The 27358-nt window shown below is 40.2% G+C and overlaps 1 protein-coding gene across 2 annotated transcripts in view; it reads left to right on the forward strand.

Annotated features, from left to right (window-relative positions):
- PRIM2 (DNA primase subunit 2) overlaps window positions 1-27358 on the forward strand; it is a 227342-nt gene that overhangs the window by 51275 nt on the left and 148709 nt on the right. For both annotated transcript variants that reach the window (XM_029073346.2, XM_029073338.1), the window contains exon 6: window positions 26359-26454. In XM_029073346.2, the coding sequence (XP_028929179.1) occupies window positions 26359-26454 (96 nt within the window). The remainder of the gene's footprint in view (window positions 1-26358; window positions 26455-27358) is intronic.

Raw genomic sequence — 27358 nt, forward strand, 5'->3', positions numbered from 1 at the left:
TTACTGAGGGCTTCCTGTATACAGAGCATTGTACTAAGCACTTGGGAAAGTACAGTATAACAGAGTTGCATTATTTTTCCATTTGGGTTTGAATTGGTTTTTGATCTGGTTCAGCATCCAAATGCTAGGAGTCAGAGCTGAGTTGATAGATACACTCCCTGCCCACAAGGAGCTTACAAACTAAAGGGGGAGACAGACATTGGAATAAATAATGGAAATGTGTATAAGTGTGGTGGGGCTCAAACTCATGGAGATTTTAAGTGCTTAAACGGTGTGGCTCCATCTGCAATGGTGACACAGAAAGGAGAGGGAGTAGTGGAAATGAGGGCTTAGTCGGTGAAGGCCTCTTGAAGGAGATGTGATTTTTTTAAGAGGGGGGAAAGTAGTGATCTGTAGTATGTGAAGGGAGGAGTTCCATTTCAGAGGGAGGATGTGGACAAACTGCAGACAAGGGGGGAAATAAACTGCTAAATACAAAAATTACCAAAAAATCAGCAAATGAGTAGATAAAGTTGAATAAATAATCCCATATACAAATGAAAGCTAAGCATTGGGAGGGTAAAATGACCTGCTTAGGGTGATGGGGATTAATCAGAGTCCATCCTGAAGAAGGTACTTGTGTAGGAGGGTTTTGAAAGGTGGGGAAGATTGTGATTTGCCAGATATAAAGGAGGAAGGAATGTCATGGAGGAGGAAGGGTGTGTGTAATGTTTCAGAAACACCTACAAGCAAAAGCGTTGGGGAGGAAGAAGAGGCAGCAAGAGAGGTGGAAATAGATCAGAGCAGAAGGAAGAGAAGCAGAAGCGTTGTTGGTGAAACCAAAGCTAAAGAGGATGCTGGGAGGGAAGGGAGTGGTCAGCAGAGTCAGAGCAGCTGAGAATTTGAGAAATCTTAAACCAGAGTTGAGCCCATTAAACTTGGTCAGAAAGCCAAATCGAATGATAATATGTAACCATTTAATTTGCATCTCTAAGTTAAATCTTAGTTCCCAGAAACTTCTGTGACTTTATGCTGCTTTGTTGTACTCTAGAAGTCAAAATGTACTGCACATCTGGTAGTGAAGATACAAATTGCTCTGTCAATTGATCAATGGTATTTATTGATTGCTTACCATTAATTATCTTGGGCAATGTTACTCTGAAACTTCTCTCTCTGACCTCCTCACCTTTCTTCTCTCCCTCCTACTCCCTCCCAGTAAAACTGTCTTCTTCCCCCACAGAAACCTCCAGTCTCTCAATCCCCTCCAATTATCCCATCTATCATGCCTCATTTGGTCTTGATACCCAACCTACTCTCTCTTGATGCTCAAATCCTCATCTTCAACTCCACTGTCTCCACTGATCTCAACTCCCTGGCTTCCCTGTCCCTCTATCAATCTTACAGCACCAAGCCCCAGCCTGGATCATGACCACTGTATGTTTCTTCTGCTCAGTGTTCACGCCATGGAGTGCTGCTGGTGGAAATCTAGACATCAGGCCGACCTCATCCATCTCCACTCACCCTCACCTTCTCTAACTCTGCCCAGCAGCAATACTTCTCCATCTGTACTGGCTCCCATGTGCCTTTGCCTGCACCAGCTGTTTGACTTTTAACTCCCTCCTCAAACTTCATCCCCCTTCCTTCACAGCTCTTGCCCTTAATGACCTTGCCACCTCGTTCATTGAAGAAATTGAAAGCATCAGGTATGATCACTCTAAAATTTCCCCTGCACCTCTCTAGCCCCATCTTCCTCCTACCCATCCTACAACTCTCTTTCTTCCCAGTATCACAAGAGATCTCCTTAAAGTCTCCCGCCTTCATATCTGCACATCTTATTATTACACCTGCCTCCTCCCTGACCGCCGTTTTCAACTGCTCACTTTCCAACAGTTCCTTCTCCTCACTGCTTTCAAAATTGCACGTGTATCCCCTATCCTAAAAATTCCCTCCCCACATCCCTTTGTACCCTCCAGTTATCGCTCCATCTCCCTCCCACCATTCCGTCCCCCAGCCTTGAGAGAGTTGTTTACTCCCCCAACCTCCACTTCCTCTCCTCCAATTATCTCCTTTGACCCCCTGCAATCTGGCTTCCACCTACTGTTCTCTAATGATTAATGATTACTGTTCCACCTAATGATCTCCTTGCCAAATCCAATGGCCTCTACCCCAACCTTATCCTTCTAAACCTCTTAGTTGCTTTCAACAGAGTGAACCACCCCCTTCTACTGCAAATACTGCCTATCCTCGGCTTCCCTTACAGTGTTCTCTCCAGGTTCTCATTTTATCTTTCTGGATGCTCCTTTTCAGTTTCTTTCTCTGGGTCCTTTGCCTCCCACCCCCTCACTGTGGACGTCCTTCAGGGTTCAGTTCTGGGTCCCTTCCATTTTCCATCTGCACTCATTCCCTGAACTCATTAACTCCCACGATTTCAGGTACCACCTCTCTGCAAATGATTTCCATACCTACATCTCCAGCCCTGGTCTTTCTCCCTCTCTGCTATCTTGCATTTTCTCCTTCCTTCAGGACGTCTTTACTTGGATGTCCAATTAACACCTAAAACTTAACATGTCCAAAATGGAGCTCTTCATCTTCCCACCTAAACCCTGTCCTCTCCCTGACCATTACTGTAGATAGCATCACCATCCTTTCTGTCTCACAAACCCGTAGCCATGTCGTTATCCTTGACTCATCTCTCTCACTCAACACACATATTCAGCCTATCACCAAATCCTGTCTGTTCTACCTTCCCAACATCACTAAAATCCACCCTTTCCTCTCCATCCAAACTGCTACCATGTTGATCCAAGCACTTCTCTTATCCTGCCTCAACTACTGTATCAGCTTCCTTGCAGACTTCCCTGCATCCTATTTTTCCCTATCCAGTCCATGCATCCATGATGCCCAGATCATTTTTCTAAAAAATGTTCAGTCCACATCTCCCTACTCCTCAAAAACCTCCAATGGTTGCTTATCCATTTCTGCATCAAACTCCTAATCGTTAGCTTTAAGGCCTTCCTTCAGCTCTCCCTTTCCTACCTAATCTCATTAATCTCCTCTAGAATATAGACTCCTTTTGGTCAGGGAACTCTGTTACACTGTACTCTCTCAAGTGCTTGATACAGTGCTCTGCATACAGTAAACATTCAATGAATATGATTGAACCCAGTCTGCCATTTTACTTAACCAAAACCAATCTGCTCATTGTACTTAGTTCTCAACTGTTTGGCTGACAACATCTTACTCATATCCTCCCTCTGGCCTGGAACTCCCTACCCCTTTTGACAGACCACCAGTCTCTCCAAATAAAATGCCTTATTAAAATCAAACCGCCTCCAAGAGGCCTTCCTGACTCACTCCCCTTACTTCCCCAACTCTTCACCTTCCCTTCTGTGTTCCTTCTGCATTTGGGTCTGAACTCCTTAATTACTTTGGTTCTTGCCCTAACCAGCCCCAGGTCACCCATAAACACTTGGTATTCACCTCCTTGATAGTCACCTCAACTCACCCCAGGTCCACATCATTTATGTCCATAGCCTTATGCTTTGTCACTCCCTTAATCTGCAACATATTTTAATGCTTGTCTCTCCCACCAGATTGTAAACTTCTTGAAGCCAGAAATTGTCTACCAACTCATATTGTAGTTTCCTAATGCTTAATACAGTGTTCTGCACATAGTAAGTTCTCAATAAATGCCATTGACTGATTGATTGTCTACAAGTGAATAGTAAAGGTCAAGTGAACAGCGCTAGTTGCTTTTCACTCAGCCTTTTTAGGGAAGGTTCAAGTGCCCACCAATTTCTGAGCTGCTCCGATTCAAGGAATTTAACAACTCCATGCTCTATGAATTTTTGGAATTCATCTTGGGCAGTTCTTTTTGATGGAAATCACGGGTATGGAGTTGCTGCCATGTTCCATTTAATAGGAAATTGCTGAATGGGTTGGAATTGCAGCATAAATGCTGAGTGAATTATGCCTGACTTCAATTTCCTAGCCAAAAAAAGCCCTCCACATCAAAGCAAACAAGGTATGCAAATTCAGTCTATTAAAAATGTTGCTTGAGTAAATTCATCAAATAAACTATTTACCTTGGAAACCACTGAGCCCATTCACATCCTAATTAATCTATTGCTTGCCTTTTTGTGAGGCTGATTAGTATCAATATTATTTAGAGAACTGTTAACTCTGTAGGTAAAAAAGGCAATTTCTGAGAATGACAGGCATACTGACCATATGCACTATCTAGTTCTTTGTTAAAATGAATTTCCAGGAATGAATAATTTGAGGTAACAGAGGGTTTCACTAAGATAACAAATGAAGTTGATAATTTAAAATCTGGCTTAGTACACTAGAATATGTTAATCTTTAAATGGCAGTGGTGTGAATTAATAAGTTCCTTGTTCATTAAAATTTTTCTTGCCCTATTGTCCAGCATTTTGAAGTATGTGCCTTAAGATAATGTAGTTTAAAATTTAAGCTTGGGTTTTGGAAGTGAGTACACTTCCTTTTGGTAAATTTCAAGACAACTTGTAAATTTAATTTTTGTCTTATTAAAGCACATCAAAGACACTCTTATTAGGATCTTTTGTTGTGCTATTAGATTTTTATACCAATTTGGCTTAGTGATGCTCGACTTCCGTTTGTGGAGGTGATTTTTTAAAAAAATCTTAAAAATACGAAATCATCTGAGCCCAATAATCAATGCTATTTATTTTTGCTTTCAAGTGAGTTGTTTATGTTCAAAATTCATAATTCGTGATGCCTGATTGTAAAGCTGTAGAATGCTAAAAATAACAGCTCCTATATAAAACAGCATTGGCTGTGATACCCAAAGTGTTGTTGAGGTTTTGAGAGTAAGGAATTTCTGTATGATCCTGTTAATAAACTCACTTTTCATAATCTGGTATCTCTAATAATCTTTATAGTTAAATATCTCAATGTGAAGAAGTGCCAGAATTTTTTAAAAAGGGTGTTCCGTATCTCGTTTCCTATGTTGTATAATCTTGTCATCCTATTTTTGTTATCTGTTGTCTCCTTTTCTTTGAAAGGATTTGCTAAAATAAAATGTTCCTAGAGAACTGGACACTAAAATGTATTTTGAATTTTGTAAATAGCATGTTACTAAATCTACGAGGAAACTTCTTTCCAATATGAATATACTCAGTCTTTAGCATTTAAGTGAAGTGGAATAAATGCTGACATTTAAGGTGACAGGACCCATCAGAAAGACTTTGCAAACACAGGTGTGCAATTTTAAGATTTACATTAGTTCAGGAGATTAAAGCATTAAAAATAATTTTACCAAAATGTTTTACTGCAGCTGAGATGCTTGACAGTTCTTTGCAAAAAATGGAAATGAAAATATATTAAAAGATACTTTTAGATAAATTGGCATATTGAATATTCAGTGTGTGTTCTGATTTTAGGGGAAACATCATATATAGGCAAGTCTCAATTATGCCAGAATGGATGAGAAGCAGTATGGCCTAGTGGAAAAGAACATGGGCCTGGGAATCAGAGCACCTGAGTCCTAACCCCAACTCTCCCAGTTGGTTGATGAGTGACCTTGGGCAAGTGACTTAAATTCTCTGAACCTGCTTTCTCAACTGTAAAATGGGGATAAATGGGGAATTCATTCATTCAGTCATATTTATTGAGCACTTACTGTGTGCAGAGCACTGTACTAAGTGCTTGGGAGAGTGCAGTACAACAATAAAGAGAGACATTGCCTGCCCACAACGAGCTTGCAGTTTTGCGGGGGTTAAAGACATTAAGATAAATTTCAGATATGTACGTAAGTGCTGTGGGGCTGGGAGGGGGGAAGAAAAAAGGGAGCAAGTCAGGGCGATGCAGAAGGGAGTGGGAGAAGAGGAAAGTGGCGGTTTGGTCAGGGTAGGCCTCCTAGTGGAGATGTACCTTCAAAAAGGCTTTGAAGCAGAGGAGAGTAATTGTCTGTTGGATTTGAGGAGGGAGGCATTCCAGGCCAGAGGCAGGATGTGGGCAAGGGGTTGACGGCAAGATAGGCAAGATCGAGGCACAGTGAAAAGGTTAGCACTAGAGGAGCGAAGTGTGAGGGCTAGGTTGTAGTAAGAGTGAGATAGGAGGGAGCAAGGTGTTGAAGTGATTTAAAGCCAATGGTGAGGAGTTTTTGTGTGATATGGAGATGGATGGACAAACACTGAAGTGTTTTGAGGAATAGGGTGACAGATCCTGAACGTTTTTGTCGAAAAATGATCTGGGCAGCAGAGTGAAGTATGGATTGGAGTGGGGAGAGACAATAATAATAATAATAATGTTGGTATTTGTTAAGCGCTTACTATGTGCCGAGCACTGTTCTAAGCACTGGGGTAGACACAGGGGAATCAGGTTGTCCCACGTGGGGCTCACAGTCTTAATCCCCATTTTACAGATGAGGGAACTGAGGCACAGAGAAGTTAAGTGACTTGCCCACAGTCACACAGCTGACAAGTGGCAGAGCTGGGATTCGAACTCATGAGGTTCGAAGAGGTTGGGAGGTCAGCAAGAAGGCTGATGCAGTAATCCAGGCTGGATAGGATGAGTGACTTTATTAATAATAATAATGTTGGTATTTGTTAAGCGCTTACTATGTGCGGAGCACTGTTCTAAGCGCTGGGGTAGACACAGGGTAATCAGATTGTCCCACCTGGGGCTCACACTTTTTAATCCCATTTTTACAGATGAGGTAACTGAGACACAGAGAAGTGAAGTGACTTGCCCAAGGTCTCACAGCAGACGAATGGCGGAGCTGAGATTAGAACCCACGACCTCTCACTCCCAAGCCCGGGCTCTTTCCACTAAGCCACGCTGCTTCTCATGATAGCAGTTTGGATGGAGAGGAAAGGACGAATTTTAGTGATCTTGCGAAAGTCGATTGGACTACCCGGATTAGACTTTAAGCCCGTCATTTGGCAGGGATTGTCTCTATCGGTTGCCGAATTGTACATTCCAAGCACTTAGTATAGTGCTCTGCACATAGTAAGTGCTCAGTAAATACTACTGAATGAATGAATGAACGAATGAAAGTGGGACCGATTAAATGCCTGCTGTCCCTTTGGTTTAGACTGTGAGCCTCAAACGGGCCATGGACTGTGTCCAACCTGATGAACAGCACCTAGAACAGTGCTTGACACATAGTAAATTCTTACCATTAATATTGCTGTGGTTTATGGGCTTTATATGGATCCACGTTTCTGGGACGCAGCTGTGTCAGATCATTGGGAGGTACAAGCACGTAGGACTCTAGACTGTAAGCTTGTTGTGGGCAGAGAAAGTGTCTACCAACTCTGTTATATTTTACTCTCCCAAGTGCTTAGTATAGTGCTCTGGACACAGTAAGTGCTCAGTAAATACCACTGATTGATTAACAAGTACAATAGTGATAATAGTAATAATAGTTACCGAGTTAGTGAGTCATCAAGGGTCTTAACTTCTTGCTTTTTTTCCTCTTGACTGCCATTTGGCCATTTCATCCTCAGAAGAGTGAAAGGCAAGAAGAGGGACTGAAATTCAAACTGTCACCTTAACATAACTGCTCTCCTCGTAGTCTGCCTTCTCTTGCATAACATCAGCCAGTAGGGGTTCTTCAAGGGAGTTGAAGATCTCCTTCTGTTCTTCATCTATACTCACTCCCTTGGTGAACTCATTCGCTTGCACTGCTTCAACTATCATCTCTATACGAATGACACCCAAATCTGCATCTCCTCCCCTGTTCTCTCTCCCTCCCTCCAAGCTCGTATCTCTTCCAGTCTTCAGGGCATCTCCACCTGGATGTCCACCAGCCACCTAAAACTCAACATGTCCAAGACTGAGCTCCTTGTCTTCCTTCCCAAACCCTGTCCTCTCCCTGCCTTTCCCATCACTATGGATGGCACTACCATCCTTCCTGTCTCACAATCCCACAACCTTGGTGTCATTCTTGACTCTGCTCTCTCATTTACCCCACTTATCCAATCCATCACCAAACCCTGATGGTCTTACCTTCACAACATTGCCAAGATCTGCCCTTTCCTCTCCACCCAAACTGCTACTTTGCTGATACAATCTCTTATAATATCTCAACTGGACTACTGCATCAGCTTCCTTTCTGATCTCCCATCCTCCAGTCTCTCCCCGCTTCAGTCTTTTCTTCACCCCACTGCCCGGAATATCTTCCTGCAGAAATGCCCTGGGCATGTCACTCCCCTCCTCAAAAATCTTCAAGGGTTGCCTATCAACCTTCATATCAAGCAAAGACTCCTCACTCTTGGCTTCAAAGGTCTCCATCACCTTGCCCTCTCCTACCTCACCTCCCTTCTCTCCTCCTACAGCCCAGCCCACACACTCCGTTTCTCTGCCACTAATCTCCTCACGGTGCCTCGTTCTCGCCTGTCTGCCGTTGACCCCTGGCCCACATCCTACCTCGGACCTGGAATGCCTTCCCTCCTCACCTCCGCCAAACTAACTGTCTTCCCCTCTTCAAAGCCCTCCTCAAAGCTCCCCTCTTCAAAGCTCACCTCCAGGAGGCTTTCCCAGACTGAACCCTCCCTTTCCTTCTGCTCCTCCTCCCCTCCCCATTGCCCCCAATCCCTCCCTTCCTCTACTCTACCCCCTCCTCCTCCCCACAGCACTTGTATATATTTGTACATATTTATTGCTCTACTTGATTAATGATGTACATTTATCTATGGTTCTATTTATTTATTTTGATAGTAGTGATGCCTGTCTACTTGTTTTGTTGTCTGTCTCCTCCTACACTGTGAGCCCGTTGTTGGGTAAGGATTGTCTCTGTTGCCGAATTATACTTTCCAAGTGCTTAGTACAGTCCTCTGCATACACTAAGCACTCAATAAATACGATTGAATGAATGAATAACTCACAGACTGAGTAGGAGGGAGAGCAAGTATTGAATCCCTGTCATAGGCAAAGATATAGCATCGACATTTAATAAACTTTCCACAATAATAGTAGTAATGATGGTATTTGCTAAGTACTTATTATGTGTCAAGCACTGTCCTAAGCACTGGGGTAGATACAAGCTAATCAGGTTTAACACAGTCCCTGTCCCACATGGGGCTCACAGCCTTAATCCCCATTTTACAGATGAGGTAACTGAGGCACAGATAAATTAAGTGACATGGTTACACAGCAAACAAGTGGTGGAGCCAGGACTAGAACCTGGTTCCTTCTGTCTCCCAGCCCATTCACTACCCACTAGGACATGCTCTTTCCCTACTACTGAGGATGAGGCCTGAAATCACTGAAATGACTACAGTGAGAATCTTCAGAAATGTAAAACTCCCAGATCTGCCAAAATGTATAGGCAAGGAGGAGATGATATATACTTAGAAAGCTGTGTGTACAAGTCCTCTTTTATATATGTAATACGGAGGGAATGCCAAGTGATTTCGAAGACGGCTTGTAAAAGAGAGATGAGAGGGTTTGTGGGAGACCTATTGGGTTTCTTATTGCTTTGCCTTGTGGGCAGGATCCTCATCCTCCTGACTGTTCGTACTGAAGATCATCACGGACTCTACACTCCCCGAATCTCATTGGGGTTTATGAACCCAGAGGGCCTGACTGACATCCTGCTTCTTGTTGCACTTCAGACTCAGGAGAATCAAGTGATGAAAACAATATTAATCAATCATATTTATCAATCAGTCAATCGATGGTGTTAATTGAATGCTTACTGTTTGCAGAACATTGTACTATGTGCTTGGTAGAATACAATATAACACAGTTGGTAGGCTCATTCCTTGCCCACAGTGAGAAACCGTGTGGCGTAGTGGATAAGAGCATGGGCCTGGGAGTCAGAAGGTCCTGGGTTCTAATCCAAGCTCTGCTGTGTGACCTTGGGTATATCATGTAACTTCTTTGTGCCCCAGTTACCTCATCTGTAAAATGGGAATTAAGACTAAACCCCATTTGGGACATGGACTGTGTCTGACCTGATTATCTACCCCAGCTCTTAGTACAGTGGCTGGCAACACAGTAAGTGCTTAACAATATCACTAAAAAAGATAAACAAAAAAGAACAAGCTTATGGTCTAGAAGTCTGTATTTTGAGATCATTATCACTAGTATTCATAAACAGTAAACAATTGACTGGCCCTATTCATAGGCCTGGAGACTGAGAACTCTTAAAATTAGGTGAGTTGTATGAAAAGTTAATCAAAGATCCCTAGATTATTCCGTGATGATATGACTGTAAACTCACTATGGGCACAGAACTGTGTCAGATTGTTAATGTGTACTCTCCCAAATGCTTAGTACAGTGTTCTGCGTACAGTAAGCGCTCAATAAATATGATTGAATGACTGACTACTGCATCAGAATTGAAGAGGCCTTTTCCTATCACTAACCCAACAGTGCTGTTGTCTAGATCCACTCTTGCTTAACATATGATTCACAGTTGTGTTGAGCACAAGAAGGGTTCTGGAAGCTACTTTCAGAATTTGATTTCTCTTTTCTGGGAAGCTTTTTCAATTCAGTAGGCTGTGGACATTAGAAATTCTAGATTTTTATACATGTGCTATGGAACTCCCTACCCAAGAAAACATGCTGGTGAATATGAGCCTCTTCTCTGTTAGCCAAGTTAAGTGGATTGGCAATTAATCTGAAGAAGCAGCATGGCCTAGTGAAAAGAGCACGGGGCTGGAAATTGAGGACCTGGGTTCTCATCCTGGCTCTGCCAATTGCTTGCTATGTGACTTGGGGTACGTCACTTAACTTCTCTGTTATTTCATCTGTAAAATGGGAATTAAGGCTGTGAGCCCCAACTGTGACAGAGACTGCATCCAATGTGATAAACTTATCTACCTCTGTGCTTAGAAGAGTGCTAGAGACATAGTAAGCGCTTAACCAGTAAGAAAAATGATTTAGACTATGTACCAGCCTGCACTTGGCAAGGTATAGGCTCAGATTAATAAAACAATGGTGATCTCTAAGTTCTGCTTCCTAGGCAGCTTTTCCCCATTGAAGAGAGAGAAAAACCAATCAATCAGTTGTATTTATTGGGTGCTTATTCTGTGCAGAGCCTGTCTGCAGGCACTGTATTAAGCACTTGGGAGAGTAAAATATAACAGAGTTGGTAGGCATGTTCCCTTCCCACATTAAACTTACAATTAAGAAAGGCAGCACATTTCTTTGGAGAAAGATTGAGTGTGTATGCCATTGCAGCATGAACATCAGATCAAACTGTACATATTGAGCCCCTGTTTTGTTGAGCTTTCTACATAAATGTCTGTGAGATCGGGATTTATCCCAGACGTCTTTTGACATGTGACAGAGCAGTTCCATGGGCACCTCTTGTGTACTAAATAAAATCAGTAATTACACGTTAGTGTGGATAATTTTTCATTCTCCTTTTCCCTTCTTTCCCTCCTACTTCATATTCCTATGCCATCCCTCCAACTGTACCCTATAAGCACTTGATATTCATCCCACCCTCAGTCACACAGTGATGTGTAATCTTTAATACATTTTAATACGTTTTATCTCTCCCTGTTGACTGTAGGATTGTTTTGGTCAGGAAATGTCTACCAACCCTGCTGTATTGTACTCAAGCGCATAGTACAGTGCTGTGCACACTGTAAATGCTCAATAAATACCATAGATTGAGCATGAATTTCTTTATTATTCTCTTTTATTTTAAAGCTAAATGGATAGATGCTTCTAAGATTCTATCAAGGCAGAGTTGCATTTCTTCATCTTTAGGTGTTTGGATTTCTATTTTCAGTAATGTGCACACCATTAGTTTGATAATTCGAGGTCCTCATGTAAGAGTTGGAAATTAGAATGAACTGTTCAAAATCTAGCCAAATTTGTAACTTTTAAAAATAGTAGTCCTTTGTTGTGCTGTCACAGAAATGATATGCCTTGCAAGTGTCAAATGGGGGAGCCAGAGCTCTGTAGCACAGCTGCAACCAACAACAAGCGCACTTGATGCAATTAATTGAAATTCATGCTTTGTGTGTGTTTGTGTGTGTTTATCTCTGTGCGTGTGTGTGTGTGTGTGTGTTCCTTTTACTTTAATAGAACAGACTTGGGGAGAGGTTGTTAATCAGCATAAATAAAACGAAATATCTAGCGAAATGTCTCATGTTAGCATTTTAGTTGTCCTGCAGATGTTAGTTTGATAGTTGAGATGTTAGTATTTATAGATATAATTCACCATTTCAAAATTGAAAGTGTTTCAAATTAGACTTCTTTTTTATGTAGCTACTAGAAAGCAACCACATGAAATGTTCAAAAGTAGCTCTTGGATTGAGGAGGAATTTGTCAACACATGTTTGCCCCAGTGACAGAAGAAAATGGATTTCTTAATCAATTCTTTTTTTTTCTTTTTTTTTTTTTAAAAAAAAAAAGGCATTTATTAAGTGCTTACTATGTGCCAGGCTCTGTACTGCTGGGGTACATACAAGGTAATCGGATTGGAATTTAAGGTTTTAAAAATTTTAAGATATTTAGGGTTTTAAGATCTAAATAATAGCTCTCCACCAGTCTTTGTGCTATACTTTACTGAAAATTTGATTTACTTTAGGAACAATTCTTGAGCAGAATAAGAATCAGTTCCTTCCCCTCAGAGATGAACAATTGTTGGGTTATATTTTGTCAGGATTTCTATTTTTAATAGATCATCATCCATATTCGTAAGAACATTGTAATTTTGAATTTAGGAGCACTTTCTTTTTATTAATGATATTTCTTGGGCCTAGGGTCTTTGTTCTGAAAAATACTTTTGTAGATCAAAAACTGATGTCTGTGTAAAAAAAAAAAAAAAGTACAGTTGGCTAGTGAAAACCATGAGTTTAATAAAAAATAATCTTTTATGGTCTAATCAAAAAGCTGCCTGAATTACTTTTCAAAGGGTAACAGTGTATGTTTGTGATATGAATAAGTAAAAAAAGATATCTGTCCTATAATTTTTAAACTATATATATTTATAAACATCTGAGGGCAAGATCATGAAGCTCTTGGGGAAAAAGCAATCTGTCATATTGGTTTGTTGAAATGAATGTGCTGCTACTTTGCTGTCTCTCCCCTTGTTTCTCTCTATGAAAGTTGACAGGCTAGCTCATTTTTATAAGAACTCTTTCTTAAAGAAGCATGATTGAGTGCCTTGCTCAGTTAAACTTGGCTCCTGCAACACTACGTAGCAAAAGGAAATAAAACTTTTAATTTTTGTATAATAAAACTGTGAAGGGACAAGGGAACAGAAACATACCAATTTTTCTAGGTTTTATATTTATTATGAAGCAAATTGCAAAATGAGTGCACATTATATAGGACTGAAATTTTAGCCCAACCTGTGACATCTTCCACCTATTTAATTTTTTCTCTATCCTATAAAACTCTGAAATTAAATAACATTTGTTTTAAGAATTTGCAACTGTTATATTCACCATCTCACACTTTTAAAATATAATGCGGCATAATTTGTTTAAATCATACAGAATACTAATTAAAAATTTTAATTTGTAACTCATCTCAGTTTGGTTAGAGACATGATGAATATCTGTAGAAAGCTAAATGGACCCTTTATTTTTTTTTTCCGAACTTAAAATCAACTTGTAATACAAATATATAAACTGACCTCTTTCAGTACAATTCAAATCAAGGTAATTTACAATGTATTGTGCCATCACAAATTACAGTATTAAAAATGGATTTTTGAGTCTGTTGTTTAAGCGTCTTCCTTTTTTCAAGCTAAAGAAGCTTCATTAATAAGAATCCTATTCCAAAATAGGTGTGTTCTCTGTTAGCAGCTAGTTTTGGGGTGTGTGTTAACAGTTGGGGGTATAGAGAAAAAACATTTTAATGAATGAATGAATTGCCGTTTATTAGGCCTTTACTATGAGCTAAGTGCTGAGGTAGACCCAAGGTTATTCATTCATTCATTCATTTAAAAATCATATTTATTGAGAGCTTACTGTGTGCAGAGCATTGTAATAAGCGTTTGGGAAAGTACAATACAACAATTAACAGTGACATTGCCTGCTTACAATCTAGAGCAGGGAAGACAGACATCAATACAAGTAAATAAAATTACATGTTTGTACATAAGTGCTGTGGTGCTGGGAGTGGGTACGAGCAAAGGGAGCAAGCTAGGGTGATGCAGAAGGGAGTTGGAGATGAGGCAAAGTGGGGCTTAGTCTGGGAAGGCTTCTTGGAGGAGATGTGCCTTCAGTAAGGGTGGAAAAGGGGTGGAAATTAAATGTTTGTTGGATTTGAGGAGGGAGGGTATCCAGGCCAGAGGCAGGATGTATGCTAGGGGTTGGTGGCGAGACAGGGGAGATGGAGGCACAGTGAGAAGGTTAGCACTAGAGGAGCCAAGTGTGCGGGCTGAGTTATGGAAGTAGAGCAGTGAGGTGAGGTAGGAGGGGACAAGGTGATGGAGTGCTTTAAACTCAGTGATGAGATTTTGATAATGCTGAGAGGAAAAATAAATTAATGTGAGTTAGGGCTATGGGAGCTGCTAGACTTAGGAGTACGAAAAGTGAAAAAACTATTGGTCTTGAATCTGTTTTTTGCCTACTTTGTTGGTCATCTTGTAATAGTGACCGAATAAAGATGGGGAAACCCTTCTCCACAGTTACCCTTCTTCCCCTTCCTCTTCAAAAAGTTAAATACCAACCCAATTTTTGAAGTGCAAACCACCAAGCATGATAGTCTGAAAACTCACTCGTCACCCTAGGAGGCCCTATTTCCCCCAAACCTAATTATTTTTCTCCTGTTGGTAAGGCATTATGAAGTAAGTAGTTCGTGATTTTACCTGTTTTCTATTTGGTAGGAACAGTTTAATCTTCAGGGCTGACCCTCTGGTACTATTAATTAAAATGGAAGCAAGTTATGGGATGTTTGAATTGAGTGCTTTCAGATTGCATCTGTTTCTTTCATAAGGTGTTCTGGGAAAAAAACCCACTGAATTCTAGTGAGGTTTGATATAAAATCTCTTGAATCAATTGTCTTGCCTTGGCCTCTTTCTGCTGTTACTCCATTATTTCAATCTCAATGTGTGAAAATGGTGATGTTTAACCATGGCAACACGATCTGTCATTTTGGTTCTTGAGCAGCCTTTATTCTTTCTTTCCCAGCTAAGTGAAAGTCTGTTTCATTATATACTATTGCTAAATCTCTGAGCCTAGAGCCCTTAGAATCATTGTGTGACTGATGAATAGAAGTTTGAGAGTATCTGTTTCACCTATAAAAATGGACAAAATGCTGTCAAGAACAAAGTAGATCTGAAAAAAAAAAGCGTTACTGGGTTTTAGGGAAAAATGAGGGCTGTATGTGGCACTTTTTTTTTTTGTGGAAAAACATTTACCAGTTTAACCAGCCTTATAGAAACTTGGATTTAGGAGTCTTTTAAACTCTGCACCAAAAGTTTGCAGCACAAAATAACATAAGGGAGATGTCATAAAGAAGAATATTTGAAACTCAGTAATGGAAAGTTCTGGAAAAGCAGAGACATTTCAATTAGGTGGGTGCTATGTACTTTCCAAGTGCTTAGTACAGTGCTCTGCATACAGTAAGCACTTGATCAATATGATTGAATGAATGAATAGGTTGGAATTTAAGAAACGGGGTCAGATTTCAAAACTTGCTTTCAGCACTGAAGGAAGCAAAAGGAACTTCATGTGTGTTTGGGTTTGCTTTGCGAGTCACAAATCATTGAGATAAATATTTTCTGTTTTGTTTTCTTAAACATGGGCCTAGAGATGATTAAACTTTGTATGTTACTTCTGTTGAAATCCCACAAAGTGCTCTGTGGAAAATTGATTGCAGTGATCAGATGCCATACTCAATCAGTGGCATTATTGAGCACTTTGTGCACATCTTTTTACCAAGCACTTAGGAGAGTACAGTATAATAGAACAGATAGACACAGTCTCTTGCTAGCATTACTTTTAGAACTTCTCCTCTTTCGTGTCTGTAGCAACTCCCTTCTCCCACCTCAACGTGGACTCATTGCTCCTACCCAGCTATACCTTGCTCACAACTCTTCTGTTTGACCTATTTCTCATTCCTTTCCTTCCACATGATACTCCCTCCCTTTCCAGCTGTGTTAGAGCACATTCCTTTCCAGTTGTCAAATCCTCCAAAAAGTCACCTCCTCTTTTGTAAATGTTTGCTTACTTTTGTTTCTAATAATTTAATCCCAGCTTTTTGTTCTTTTGCCTAATTTACATTTATCGTATTTGAATCTGCTTGTCTTTCTCCTATTAGATTGTAGCCTCCCTAAGGGCAAGGATGTTGTCTTTGACATTCATTATATTCCAGTCACCTATTCCAGTGCTCTGCATACAGCAGGTGCTTGAAACTGTTGATAATGGTGATGATGTTGAAGTGCTGCACAGTTACTTTTATCTCTATATACTTCTAATCTTGATAAAAACATAGTTAATTTTGCTAGTACTTAATGATGATAATGATGGTATTTATTGAGCACCTACTATGCACTACTCAGTTAAGTTTTAGGATAGATATAAGATCATTAGATCAGGCACAGATCCAGTCCCATGTGGGGCTTACAGTCTATAAAACTGAGGCACAATGTGAAATTTCCTTTTATCTCTATATTCTGATTTTGGTGCCTTTGGTGATCTTGGATTCCAGTCCATACCACACTCTGATGCCCTGATAATTTTTCTAAAAAAAGTTCAGTCCATGTCTCCCCAGTCCTCAAAAACCTCCAGGGGTTGCCCATCCACCTCTGCATCAAACTCCTTATCATTGGCTTTAAAGTACTCAATCACCTTGGTCCCTCTTATGTTGCCTCGCTGGTTTCCTACTATAATCCAACATGCTCAGTTTGCTACTCACTGTACCTTGATCTCACCTATCTGGCTGCTGACTTCTAGACCATGTCCTACCTCTGGCCTGGAATGCCCTCTCTTTTCATATCTGACTGATGATTACTCTCCCCACTATAAAAACTTTATAAAAATGACATCTCCTCCAGGAGGCTTTCTCTGACTGTCCTCATTTCCCCTACTCCTTCTCCCTTCTGCATTGCCCTTGCCCTTGGATTTGTAACCTGTACTGACCCCGTCCTCAGCCTCATAGCACTCATGTACGTGTCCATAGTTTGTCAGTCTCCCCTCCCCTTCCCATCCATACTGTAAACTCTTTGTGGGCAGAGAATATGTCTACCTACCAACAGTACAGTGCTCTACACAGTAAATGCTCAATAAACATGATTGATTGGTTGGTTGGAGTAAAATGCCATCCAGTGCAGTAGGTGAAGGTCTACCTTTTCAGAATTCATGACTTGTTTTCCAGGCACAAATTATTTTGTGAGAGCGCTTAGTACAGTGCTTTGCACACAGTAAGTGCTCAATAAATACAATTGAATGAATGAATGAATGAGACTGCAAATTAAAAGCAAGTTTGCCTTCAATCATTTCTGAATGTGTAACTTGCAAATAATAACAATAGGGAAGTAATAAGAGTAATATCAGTTAAGAACTATAACCTGTTCACATTTGATCTATAGAGACTCAGCAACCACTTCTGGTGATGCTTCTGAGGCCATCTTAATATTTCTAAATACTTGTGGTGAATTTTGTCCAAGAATATAATGCTCTTGGGGAGTATGTTTCCAAAGGAGATCCAATCCTGGTGGGAACCTGAGGTTAGATAGCTATCTTTTTTATCTTCCTTGCTTTTGCTGGAATGATGAGTTCACAATCTTCCCCAAAATAGGCAGGGAGTAAATTGTTGGTGAAAACAAGCTTCAGATGTCTCCTGTCTAAGCAGAGCTTGCTATTTCACATTGGTGTTCCTTAGATGATAGGAAATGTAAATTGCAGGTCTACTCAAGTGAGTTTCAAAATAAACTGACAGAATATTTTTGTTATTAATAATATTTCAATATTTATGTAGCCTTTTTGTATGTGCATGGTGTTTTGCAGTTTATTTTTGCTCATTTTTTAACCTCAGAGCTATGCAGTTCATCTAAATTATTTCCTAATTACAGGTTTAGAAAAGCCAGCAGAAGAATTTCAAAGGATTTAGTCAACCATTGGCATCTTTTGAGTGCTTACTATGTGCAGAGCATTGTACAAGACACTTAGGAGACTGCAATGCAACAGATTTAGTGGTTTGTACAATAGATTTGGACAAGAACCCTGACTCATCTCTCTTTCAACCCATATTTTCAGTCTGCCACTGAATCTTGGCAATTCTACCTTCACAGCATTGTTAAAAATCTGCCCTTTCCTTTCCAAACTGCTACTATGCTCATGTAAGCATTTATTCTATCCCATTTTGACTACTGCATCATCCTCCTTGCTGACCTCCCTGCCTCCTGTCTCTCTCCATTTCAGTCCATACTTCACTCTACTGCCTGGATCATTTTTTTTTTAAACTGTTCAGCCCATGTTTCCCTTCTCCAAAAACCTCCAGTGGTTGACCACCCAAAGAAAGCCCTTACCATTGGCTTTAAAGCACTCAATCACCTTGCCCTCTTCTGTCTTGCTGCTTTCTTATCTTGCTGCTTTCCTATTACAACCCAGCCTGCTGACATTGCTCCTCTAATGCCAGTTTATTCACTGCACCTCGATCTCATCTATGTAGTTGCCTATCCCTCACCCACATCCTGTCTCTGGCTTGCAACTCCCTACCCCTTTGTGTCTGACAGTCGATCACTAAACCTAGCTTCATCTCCTCCAAGAGTCTTTCCCTAAGCCCTCATTTCCCCTACTCCCTCTCCCTTCTTCACTGCCCTTGCATTTGGATTGTACTCTTTATTCACCCCCTCTCAACTCCCAGCACTAACATATACATCTGTTATTTATTTTCATGTCTATTTACCCCTCTAGACTATAAGCTCCTTGTGGGAAGGGAACATATCTACCAACTCTGTAATATTGTTCTCTCTCAAGCACCTAGTACAGTGCTCTGCACACAGTAAATACTCATTAATTATGATTGGGATTGATTGTGAATTTTATTCTGATGAAGAACCCCATCATTCATCTTGCTAAATACTACTTTGGACTAATAATCCTACTAACACTATTACTAATACCACTAATAGTAATACTACTACTACTTTGGAGAAGCAGCATGGCTTAGTGGCAAGAGCATGGACTTGGGAGTCAGTGGTCATCGGTTCTAATCTTGCCTCTGCCACTTGTCTGCTGTGTGACTTTGGGCAAGTCACTTAACTTCTCTGGGCCTCAGTTCCCTCCTCCGTAAAATGGGGATTAAGACTGTGAGCCCACGTGGGACAACCTGATTACCTGGTATCTCCCCCAGTGCTTTGAACAGTGCTTGGTACATAGTAAGCTCTTAACACAACCATTATTATTATTATTTTTACTTTAATATGTGCTATTCTGTGGGGCAAATCCCTTTCGCTTGGAAAAAATTGGGGTAAGAAACTAAGTCAGGATTGACTGCAGCTGAAACAGTTGAGAACCCAAGGATGAATTCAAATTTTTAATTTTGAGTATTCCTCTGGTATCTTCCGTCCAAACCATCACAATTTGGATGAGTTTTACTGAAACATAAGTAACCTTAATAGCGTTAAATACTGTGGAGACTACATCTAACATTTGTTTCCATAGTTGCAAGAATCAAATAAAGGAGCTCAACTAGTACCTCTATTACATCAATTCCTATGAAAAACTGTGACAGTTCTAAATTGAGAGGTTTTTGAGAAAAACGGCCTTGATGAATGTAATTCCTTCAACAGAAAGTTGAATAATATTGGGAACTGACTAAATACAGAAACAAATGAAGAGCTCTTCACAACCAAAAAATATAATTTAGACAAAGGCTTTATTTTGAGTGGTAACATTTTGAAAATGTAGTTCTTCTGTCTCTAGGAATCTAAACACTCAGGACCTGTTGCCTAGTAACATTAAGAGACTGACCTTAAAATACAAGACTGTTTTTTGATGGCACATAATATATGACATTTACCTTTTAAAGTGTCATTTTGAATTCAGCTGAGGTCAGTAATGACCAAATTATTCTTGCAGTTGGTAGTTTTATAGAGGTACCGATTGTTGAATATCTACATTAGCAAAGTGCAATCATTTTAGAGACTAATGGACATATTTGTGGGGTAAATCAAGAATGGGAGGCTGGAGTAAATGGAAAGTGATGTTTCATCGGTGCCCATCAAAGAGAAACCTTTGGAGAACTTGGGCCATCTTCTCTTAGTGGAACCTCTACCACCCTCGTTTCTTGTCTCCTGAGCTAAGTTGGGTGTTTTAATTGTTAAGCTAGCTAATGTATCTACCTAATAGTTTCCTTTGTAAATGCCATAGATAGATATGGAAATTTAAACTTTATGTCCTTCAAGTTGGGTCTTACTGCAGAATTTTACATTACTGTTTCCACTCTTTTCCACCATAAAATGGATTTAACATGAATGAGGCATCCTAGACAGTAATAGGGATCATGTCTACTTGCTCTATTCTTTCCTGAGCACTTGGTACAGTGCTCTGCACAGAGCAAACGTTAAAGAATACTATTGATTGATTGAAATGAATAAGGTAGACCTATAGTGAGGTGGAGGTTAGGGAGACTCATCATTATCAAGGGTGTTTATTGATCGCTTGAGAGAATACAATACAACAAAGTTGGGAGACACATTTCCTGCCCACAGTGAAAGTTCTGATTGGTTTAGGAAGCTTTGCTGGGCAATATTACCATAAGCAGTTGAGGGCAAGAGGGGCAGAAGTTCTTGAATCTCTGCCTGTTCATTCAATCGCATTTATTCTTTCATTCAATAGTATTTATTGAGCACTTACTATGTGCAGAGCACTGTACTAAACGCTTGGAATGTACAATTCAGCAACAGATAGAGACAATCCCTGCCCATTGACGGGCTCACAGTCTAATCGGGGGACACAGACAGCAGAGCAAAACAGAATAAAACAAAAACAAGACAACATTATCACGATAAATAGAATCAAGGGGATGTATACCTCATTAACAAAATAAATAGGGTAATAAATAATATATACAAATGAGTGCTGAGGGGAAGGAAAGGGGGAGGAGCAGAGGGTGGGGTGGAGAGGAGGGGCAGGGGGAGCAGAGGGAAAGGGGGCTCAGCTGAGGGGAAGGAGGAGGATCAGAAGGTTGAGGGGAGCAGTGGGTAAAGGGGGGGCTCAGTCTGGGAAGGCGTCTTGCAGGAGGTGAGCTCTCAGTAGGGCTCTGAAGAGGGGAAGAAAGTTAGTTTGGCAGATGTGAGGAGGGAGGGCATTCCAGGACAGCGGTAGGACGTGGACCAGGAGCCGAGGGCGGGATAGGTGTGAATGGGGGACAATGAGGACGTGAGCTGCAGAGGAGCGGAGTGTATGGGATGGTCAATAGAAAGAGAGAAGGGAGGTGAGGTAGGATGGGGCAAGGTGATGGAGAGCTTTGAAACCTAGAGTGAGGGGTTTTTGTTTTGTGCATGCTTACTCTGTGCAGAGCACTTTACTAAGCCTATTGTCCACCTAACTGCCTCTGAGTAAGGAAGGAGCTGCTCAATTCCATATCTGATGGAGCCACTCAGGGGCCAGTCGTCCATTTGGATTTTCTTGGTATTTTGGTCCAGCCCTTGGGGAAAAATATCCCTCTTAACCTTATGTTGCTCTTTAATAATAATGTTGGTATTAAGCGCTTACTATGCGTAGACCACTGTTCTAAGCGCTGGAGTAGATACAGGGTAATCAGGTTGTCCCACGTGAGGCTCACAGTTAATCCCCATTTTACAGATGAGGTAACTAAGGCACAGAGAAGTTAAGTGACTTGCCCACAGTCACACAGCTTACAAGTGGCAGAGCTGGGAGTCGAATTCATGACCTCTGACTCCGAAGCCCAGGCTCTTTCCACTGAGCCACACTGCTTCCCCTTTAGGTATCTGTAATCTGTCACCTCTTCTGCCTTTTATAATTTTTATTTTTAGATTGTGAGCCCCCCAAGGGACAAGGATTATGTCCAATTTCCACCTGCACACACTAAATCCATGCTCTGCACACACTTAGTGCTCAATCAATACTATTAGTAGTGCTACTACTTCTAACCTCTTGAAGGCAATTTAGTTAGAGATAGTTTTGGGAACATTCACCTGGACGTGGAGGTATAGTTTAAATGGACTACTGGTGAGCCTTATTCTGGAGAAGACACAAAAGCTGGCGTAATTCTGGGCCTTGCTCATGGATGGGTCTTTTCCTTCTGGCCGCCTTATCTTATTGTGGATGGGGCTGTAGTATGCCATCAGTCATTTAGATGTTTTTTCCTGAGTGGTAATCAATCAATCGTATTTACTGAGCTCTTATTATTTGCAGAGCACTATACTAAGCACTTGGGAGAGTACAGTACAACAGAATAAGCATCCACATTTCCTGCTCATAACAAGCTTACAGTCTAAAGTGAATTCAAAGTTTGTGCCTGTTGACATTGGGATTTTCTTAAATCCTAAATTTACCTGGTTATGTTAAAAAGAAAAGTAAATCTTTTCTACAAAAGACATTCATTATTGTAGTTTCTTTTATTAACTGAAATAGATTGGGCTGTTATGTACCTGTTTTGCGCTTAGCCATTTGTTGAAGAGAAACAATGATTTATGTCACGTTAATAGAAAGGAATGCCCATTTCACTTATTTGACTAGGTAAGGTACTTCCAAAGAGTTAGGGAAGGCTAGTAAATTTTTTATGCTTATTTCCAAGGTTTCTCAATAGCCTATTTAATTTTAAAAGAAGAAATTTGCTTTTTCTTAGTTAATGAACAGAGGCCAGGGCACAGGTGATTTATCTTTAACTTTCAGTGTTCAGTATGTTATTCAAAATGTTTCTATGTGCACTGAAAAACAGAAAGTGGCAATAAAGTAATTGGACCATTGATTCCAGAATGAATTGACATTCTTTTTTACCGAACCATCAAGTTACTAGTAGACCCTAATGTCAGTAAAATATTTTTCATTCAGTTTTTCTTTTAGCAATTAGGTGAGATGGCTAAAGTTATAAGTGTGGAATAGTACTTCTATTAATTTTGGTTAGTTAGCATTTGGACATGTAATGGCAATTACTCTAATCTTTCAAGCTGTTGCTTAATTCTCCAAGATTTACAAATTGTGATCATTCCTCCCTGGCATCTCTCTTCCCAGCTTTTTTTTTCTGTTTTACTCTAAGGATTTCCTTTGATCTATCAATCAATCAATGGTATTTATTGAGCACTTTTTGGAAATTAAATTTCTGATTTAAAACTATTTTCAGAGTACATTTGAGAAGGACAGTTATTACTCATTCAGGAAATACATTCAGATTGTACACTCCTTCAGGACAGGTATCGGGGAGCAGAGTGAAGTATGAACTAGAATGGGGAGATCCTGGAGGCAGGGAGGTCAGTGAGGAGGCTAATAAAGTAATCAAGGTGGGATATAGGTGCTTGGATCAGCATAGTAGAAGTTCCGGTGGAGAGAAAAGGCAGAATTGTAGCTTTGTAGTAAAGGTAGAATTCATAGGATTTGGTGACACTGAATATGTGAGTTGAATGAGAGAGATGAATTAAGGATAGTGCTACAGTTTTGGCTTTATAAAGCGGATAGTGGTATTGTCTACACTGATGGGGAAAGTCGGGGGAGGACAGGGTTCGGGTGGAAAAGATGAGTTCCTTTTTTTTAAATGGTATTTGTTAAGCTCTTGCTATGTGTGGCTCGGTACTAAGCACTGGGAGTAGGTATAAAATAATCAGGACACAGTCCCTGTCCCAAATGGGCTCCTCATTTGGGAGTCTGTCCTCATATTACAAATTAGGTAACTGAGGCTCAGAGAAGTTAAATGACTTGCCCAAGGTCACACAGCAGACAAATGGTAGTGCCTATGTCCTCTGATTCCCAGGTCTGTTCTTGAGTTGTGTTTAGGACATGTTATTTTGAGGTTTAAGTAGGACATGTAATTGGATATGTCTTGAAGGCAGTAGAAAATGCAAGACTGAAGGAAAAACAGAGGGGTCAGGGCTGAAGAGGTAGATTTGAGAGTCATGTATTTAGAGATCGTAGTTGAAGTCATGGGAGTGAATTAGTTTTCCAAGGGAGGGATTGTAGGTGGAGATTAGAAGTGTCACTAAACTGAAACTTTAGAGAGGGCAACTTCCCTGGAGGGAAGGGGCAGAAACCAGATTGGAGTGGGACAAGGAGAAAATTGGAGGAAAGGAAGTGGGGGCAGGAGGTGTAGACAATATGCTTGAGGAGTTTAGAGAGGAATGGTAGGAGGTAAATGGGGTGATAACAGGAAGAGCTATAGGGTTAATGGAGGGTTTGTTTTCTTTTTGCACAGAAGAAAGAGGATGTTCGAAAGCATCAGGGAAGAAACCATTGGTAAATGAGTGGTTGAAGATGGCGGGCAGGGAGGGAAGCAGAAAAGGGGGCAAGTGTTTTGCTAAGGTGTGAAGGATGAGGTCAGAGGCACAAGTGGAGGGGTACATTTCTTTTTTATCCAATGCAAAATTTAAACTGAGAAGAAAACATCCCCAGGGGTAAAGCTGTCTTGCCTGGGTCTCAGGAGAGCAGACAGGTAGCCACAGCTCTGCTCAGGAAGCCTCAAATAACTGACTGCCTTTTCCTAGGTTCTCCCTAAGAATAGCATGGCCTAGTAGAAACAGCACAGGCCTAGGAGTCAAAGGACCTGGGTTTTAATTCTACTTTGCCACTTGTCTGCTGTGTGACCTTGGGCAAGTCACTTAACTTTCTGTGCCTCAGTTAACTCATTTGTAAAATGGGGCTGACTGAGCTCTATGTGGGACATGAACTGTGTCCAAACTGCTTATCTTATATCTACCCCAGTGCTTAGTACCGTACCTGTTATGTACTAAGTGTTTAACAAATACCATTGAAAAATTCAGCCACTTGCCCAGAGAAGGAAGGGGCTTCCCAACTATTGACATAGGAGCCAGTCTCATTTTGTCACTGGAAACTTCTGAGAAGTGTAGGCCAAATCAGCCTCTTTGCCCCTAGTTGTTGTGTATATAACATTCAGTAAATAGCATTAGGATTAAATGCCCCCAAATCAGTATAATAAGAAAAAAAAATTCAATCCACTAATCAAGCACTGAACTAAGGACTTGGGAGAGTACAATATAAAAGAGTCAGTAAGTTAAGATATTCTTTTGGTAATTTTTTTATAAAAAAAAATTGAAATGCTTTCAGAATGTGTGTAAAATACAAGGTCCGAAGTGAAGCTGGAGCTTTGTTTTGGTTATAAAATTGGGTGGTGAAATCTTTCTGAAGCCATACAAGTTTTTAAAAATAAAAAAATGAATGCAAATAAAAACCTATAAATTCAGTTATATCTGTCATCCAAATGAACATTTTACCATTTTTCAGAAATAACGTTAATTCAAGTGATTGAGCATAATATTCAGTAAGTGAACCAAGCTAAGGGTGCGCTTGTGTGAAATGGTCAAATTCAATTTTATTTAGTTATCCCAACTTGCAAATATCTGAATTAATCTTTATTTTGATTAGTTTGGAAAACTGACTCTTTCTTGTCCATTGATTGGCATGTCAGTCATAAATTATTAGTTTGCTTGGTGAAACCTGAGATTTTGTGCATGTTTAAAACACATTTCCTTCACTCAGAAGCTCAGGTTTTAATGAGGGGTTTACTTCCTTCTGGACTACAGCTGGTTTTGGAATGTGGTTAAATGGCATTTAACAAAGGACTGGGGCAGGTTTTCACTGGCAGTGATGTCAGAGATGGGGAACAGATACAGTGGCTTTCAGTGCTTATTTTGCCAAGTTAAAAATTTTTTTTTAGTAATTTTTCCCTTGGATCTTTCCTGATGGTTCCATGGGGAAAAGCCCCAATATGCAATATTTAATTTACAAAATGAAGTTGTGTTGCCTCATCATTCTATGTGTGGAACAGTTGCCCCTCCCTGGAAATTGATCTATAAGAAATGTCTGCATGCAAATCTCAATGATAATTCCTAATGTTTGGATGTTCAGTCAATGATATTTCAATCAATAGTATTTTTTGAGCACTTACTGTGTACAGAGCAGTATACTAAGCGCTTGGAAAGTACAATTCAGGAACAAATAGAGACAATCCCTACCCAACAGTGGGTTCACATTCTACTCTGTTTGGTCTAGTTGGGTCTTATTTTCATATATAAATGTCAAATTGATTTTGTTTTTTGTAACTGATTGATTCATGACAATAATAATTTTCATATTTAAGCTGTTACTATGAGCCTTAGCACTGGGTCAGGTAAGAGGTAAGCAGATTGGATGTTTTCATAATGGAGAAGGCTTTAATATATCAGTTTTCCTTTTCATCACATGAAACTGTGGAAACCTGTTAGTAGAAATGGCAATTTTATTAGGATATGCATAAAATCTTTTAAGTTATTGATCAGTCCAATATTTTTCTTTTAAGATAAGCAAAGAAGAGAAGTTACGTCTTTCACAGCTAATTTCTGACTCAACACCATCTTTAAATGGAGCTAAAGTGGGAGACGAGCTGATTTATAAGGTAGGTGAAATGGGTTGGGGGCAGCCCTTTGGGATAACCGTCAGAGTCTTCGGAATTCAAGTGAAATCTCCAGACTCTGCACTGCTTAGGAAAATATCTGGATTTCTTTATTGTTTATCTCGAGCATACATAATGTTGTAGTCTGACATTTGGATGCGGAGTTCTGATATTGCTCTTGAGCTTCAGATCCTCCTTCTAAATCTTAGCTCCCATATTCTGAACTTTTCAAGGTGAAAAAGAAGGTGGCAACCTGATTAAAAGGTTGTTTCAACATTTTATTTGATTTTCTTGTATACACACGTTACCTAACTGTTTGTTAAATTGTGATGTAGGTTGTATTTATTTCTTTGGCATTTTGTGGGATCATTCATATGCCATTTGATTTCTGCTCTGGTTCTTATATCATAAAATGATAGTAATTTTCCCCCAGCATTAGAAGTTAAGGATGTTTGTGATCATACTTTACCCAAAAGATAAAACAGCATGTCCTAAAAATTGAACAAGGTATATGGCAAACTTTTTGAAACATACATTACTGTCTGCTTCAGCAATAGCACTGGTTCCTTGGTAGAATTCTTGACAGTTACAAATAAGATCCGATTTCATACTGACTATAAGAAGATATCCCAAGGAGACCTTGACATACAAAAGGTGTACTTTGCAAGAATCAAGTTCTCAAAATGCGGGCAATTTGAAATAGTGTGGAACTTCCTAGTGTACTTTTGAGATGGAGATCCGGATGTACAGTGTGAAAAATTGTTTGCCTCTGGTCATTTGCTAGTTCAGGAAAAGCTGACTCCCCAGACTCAGGTTGTTAGTATGAGATCACATTGTAGCACTGTCTGCAGGCTTTTGTGGCTTGTAGGTGCCTCTATGTGTTGAGAAAGGATGGCAGTCTTGGGTA

The sequence above is a fragment of the Ornithorhynchus anatinus genome, chromosome 1, assembly GCF_004115215.2.
Source record: "Ornithorhynchus anatinus isolate Pmale09 chromosome 1, mOrnAna1.pri.v4, whole genome shotgun sequence".
NCBI classification, from domain to species: Eukaryota; Metazoa; Chordata; class Mammalia; order Monotremata; family Ornithorhynchidae; genus Ornithorhynchus; species Ornithorhynchus anatinus.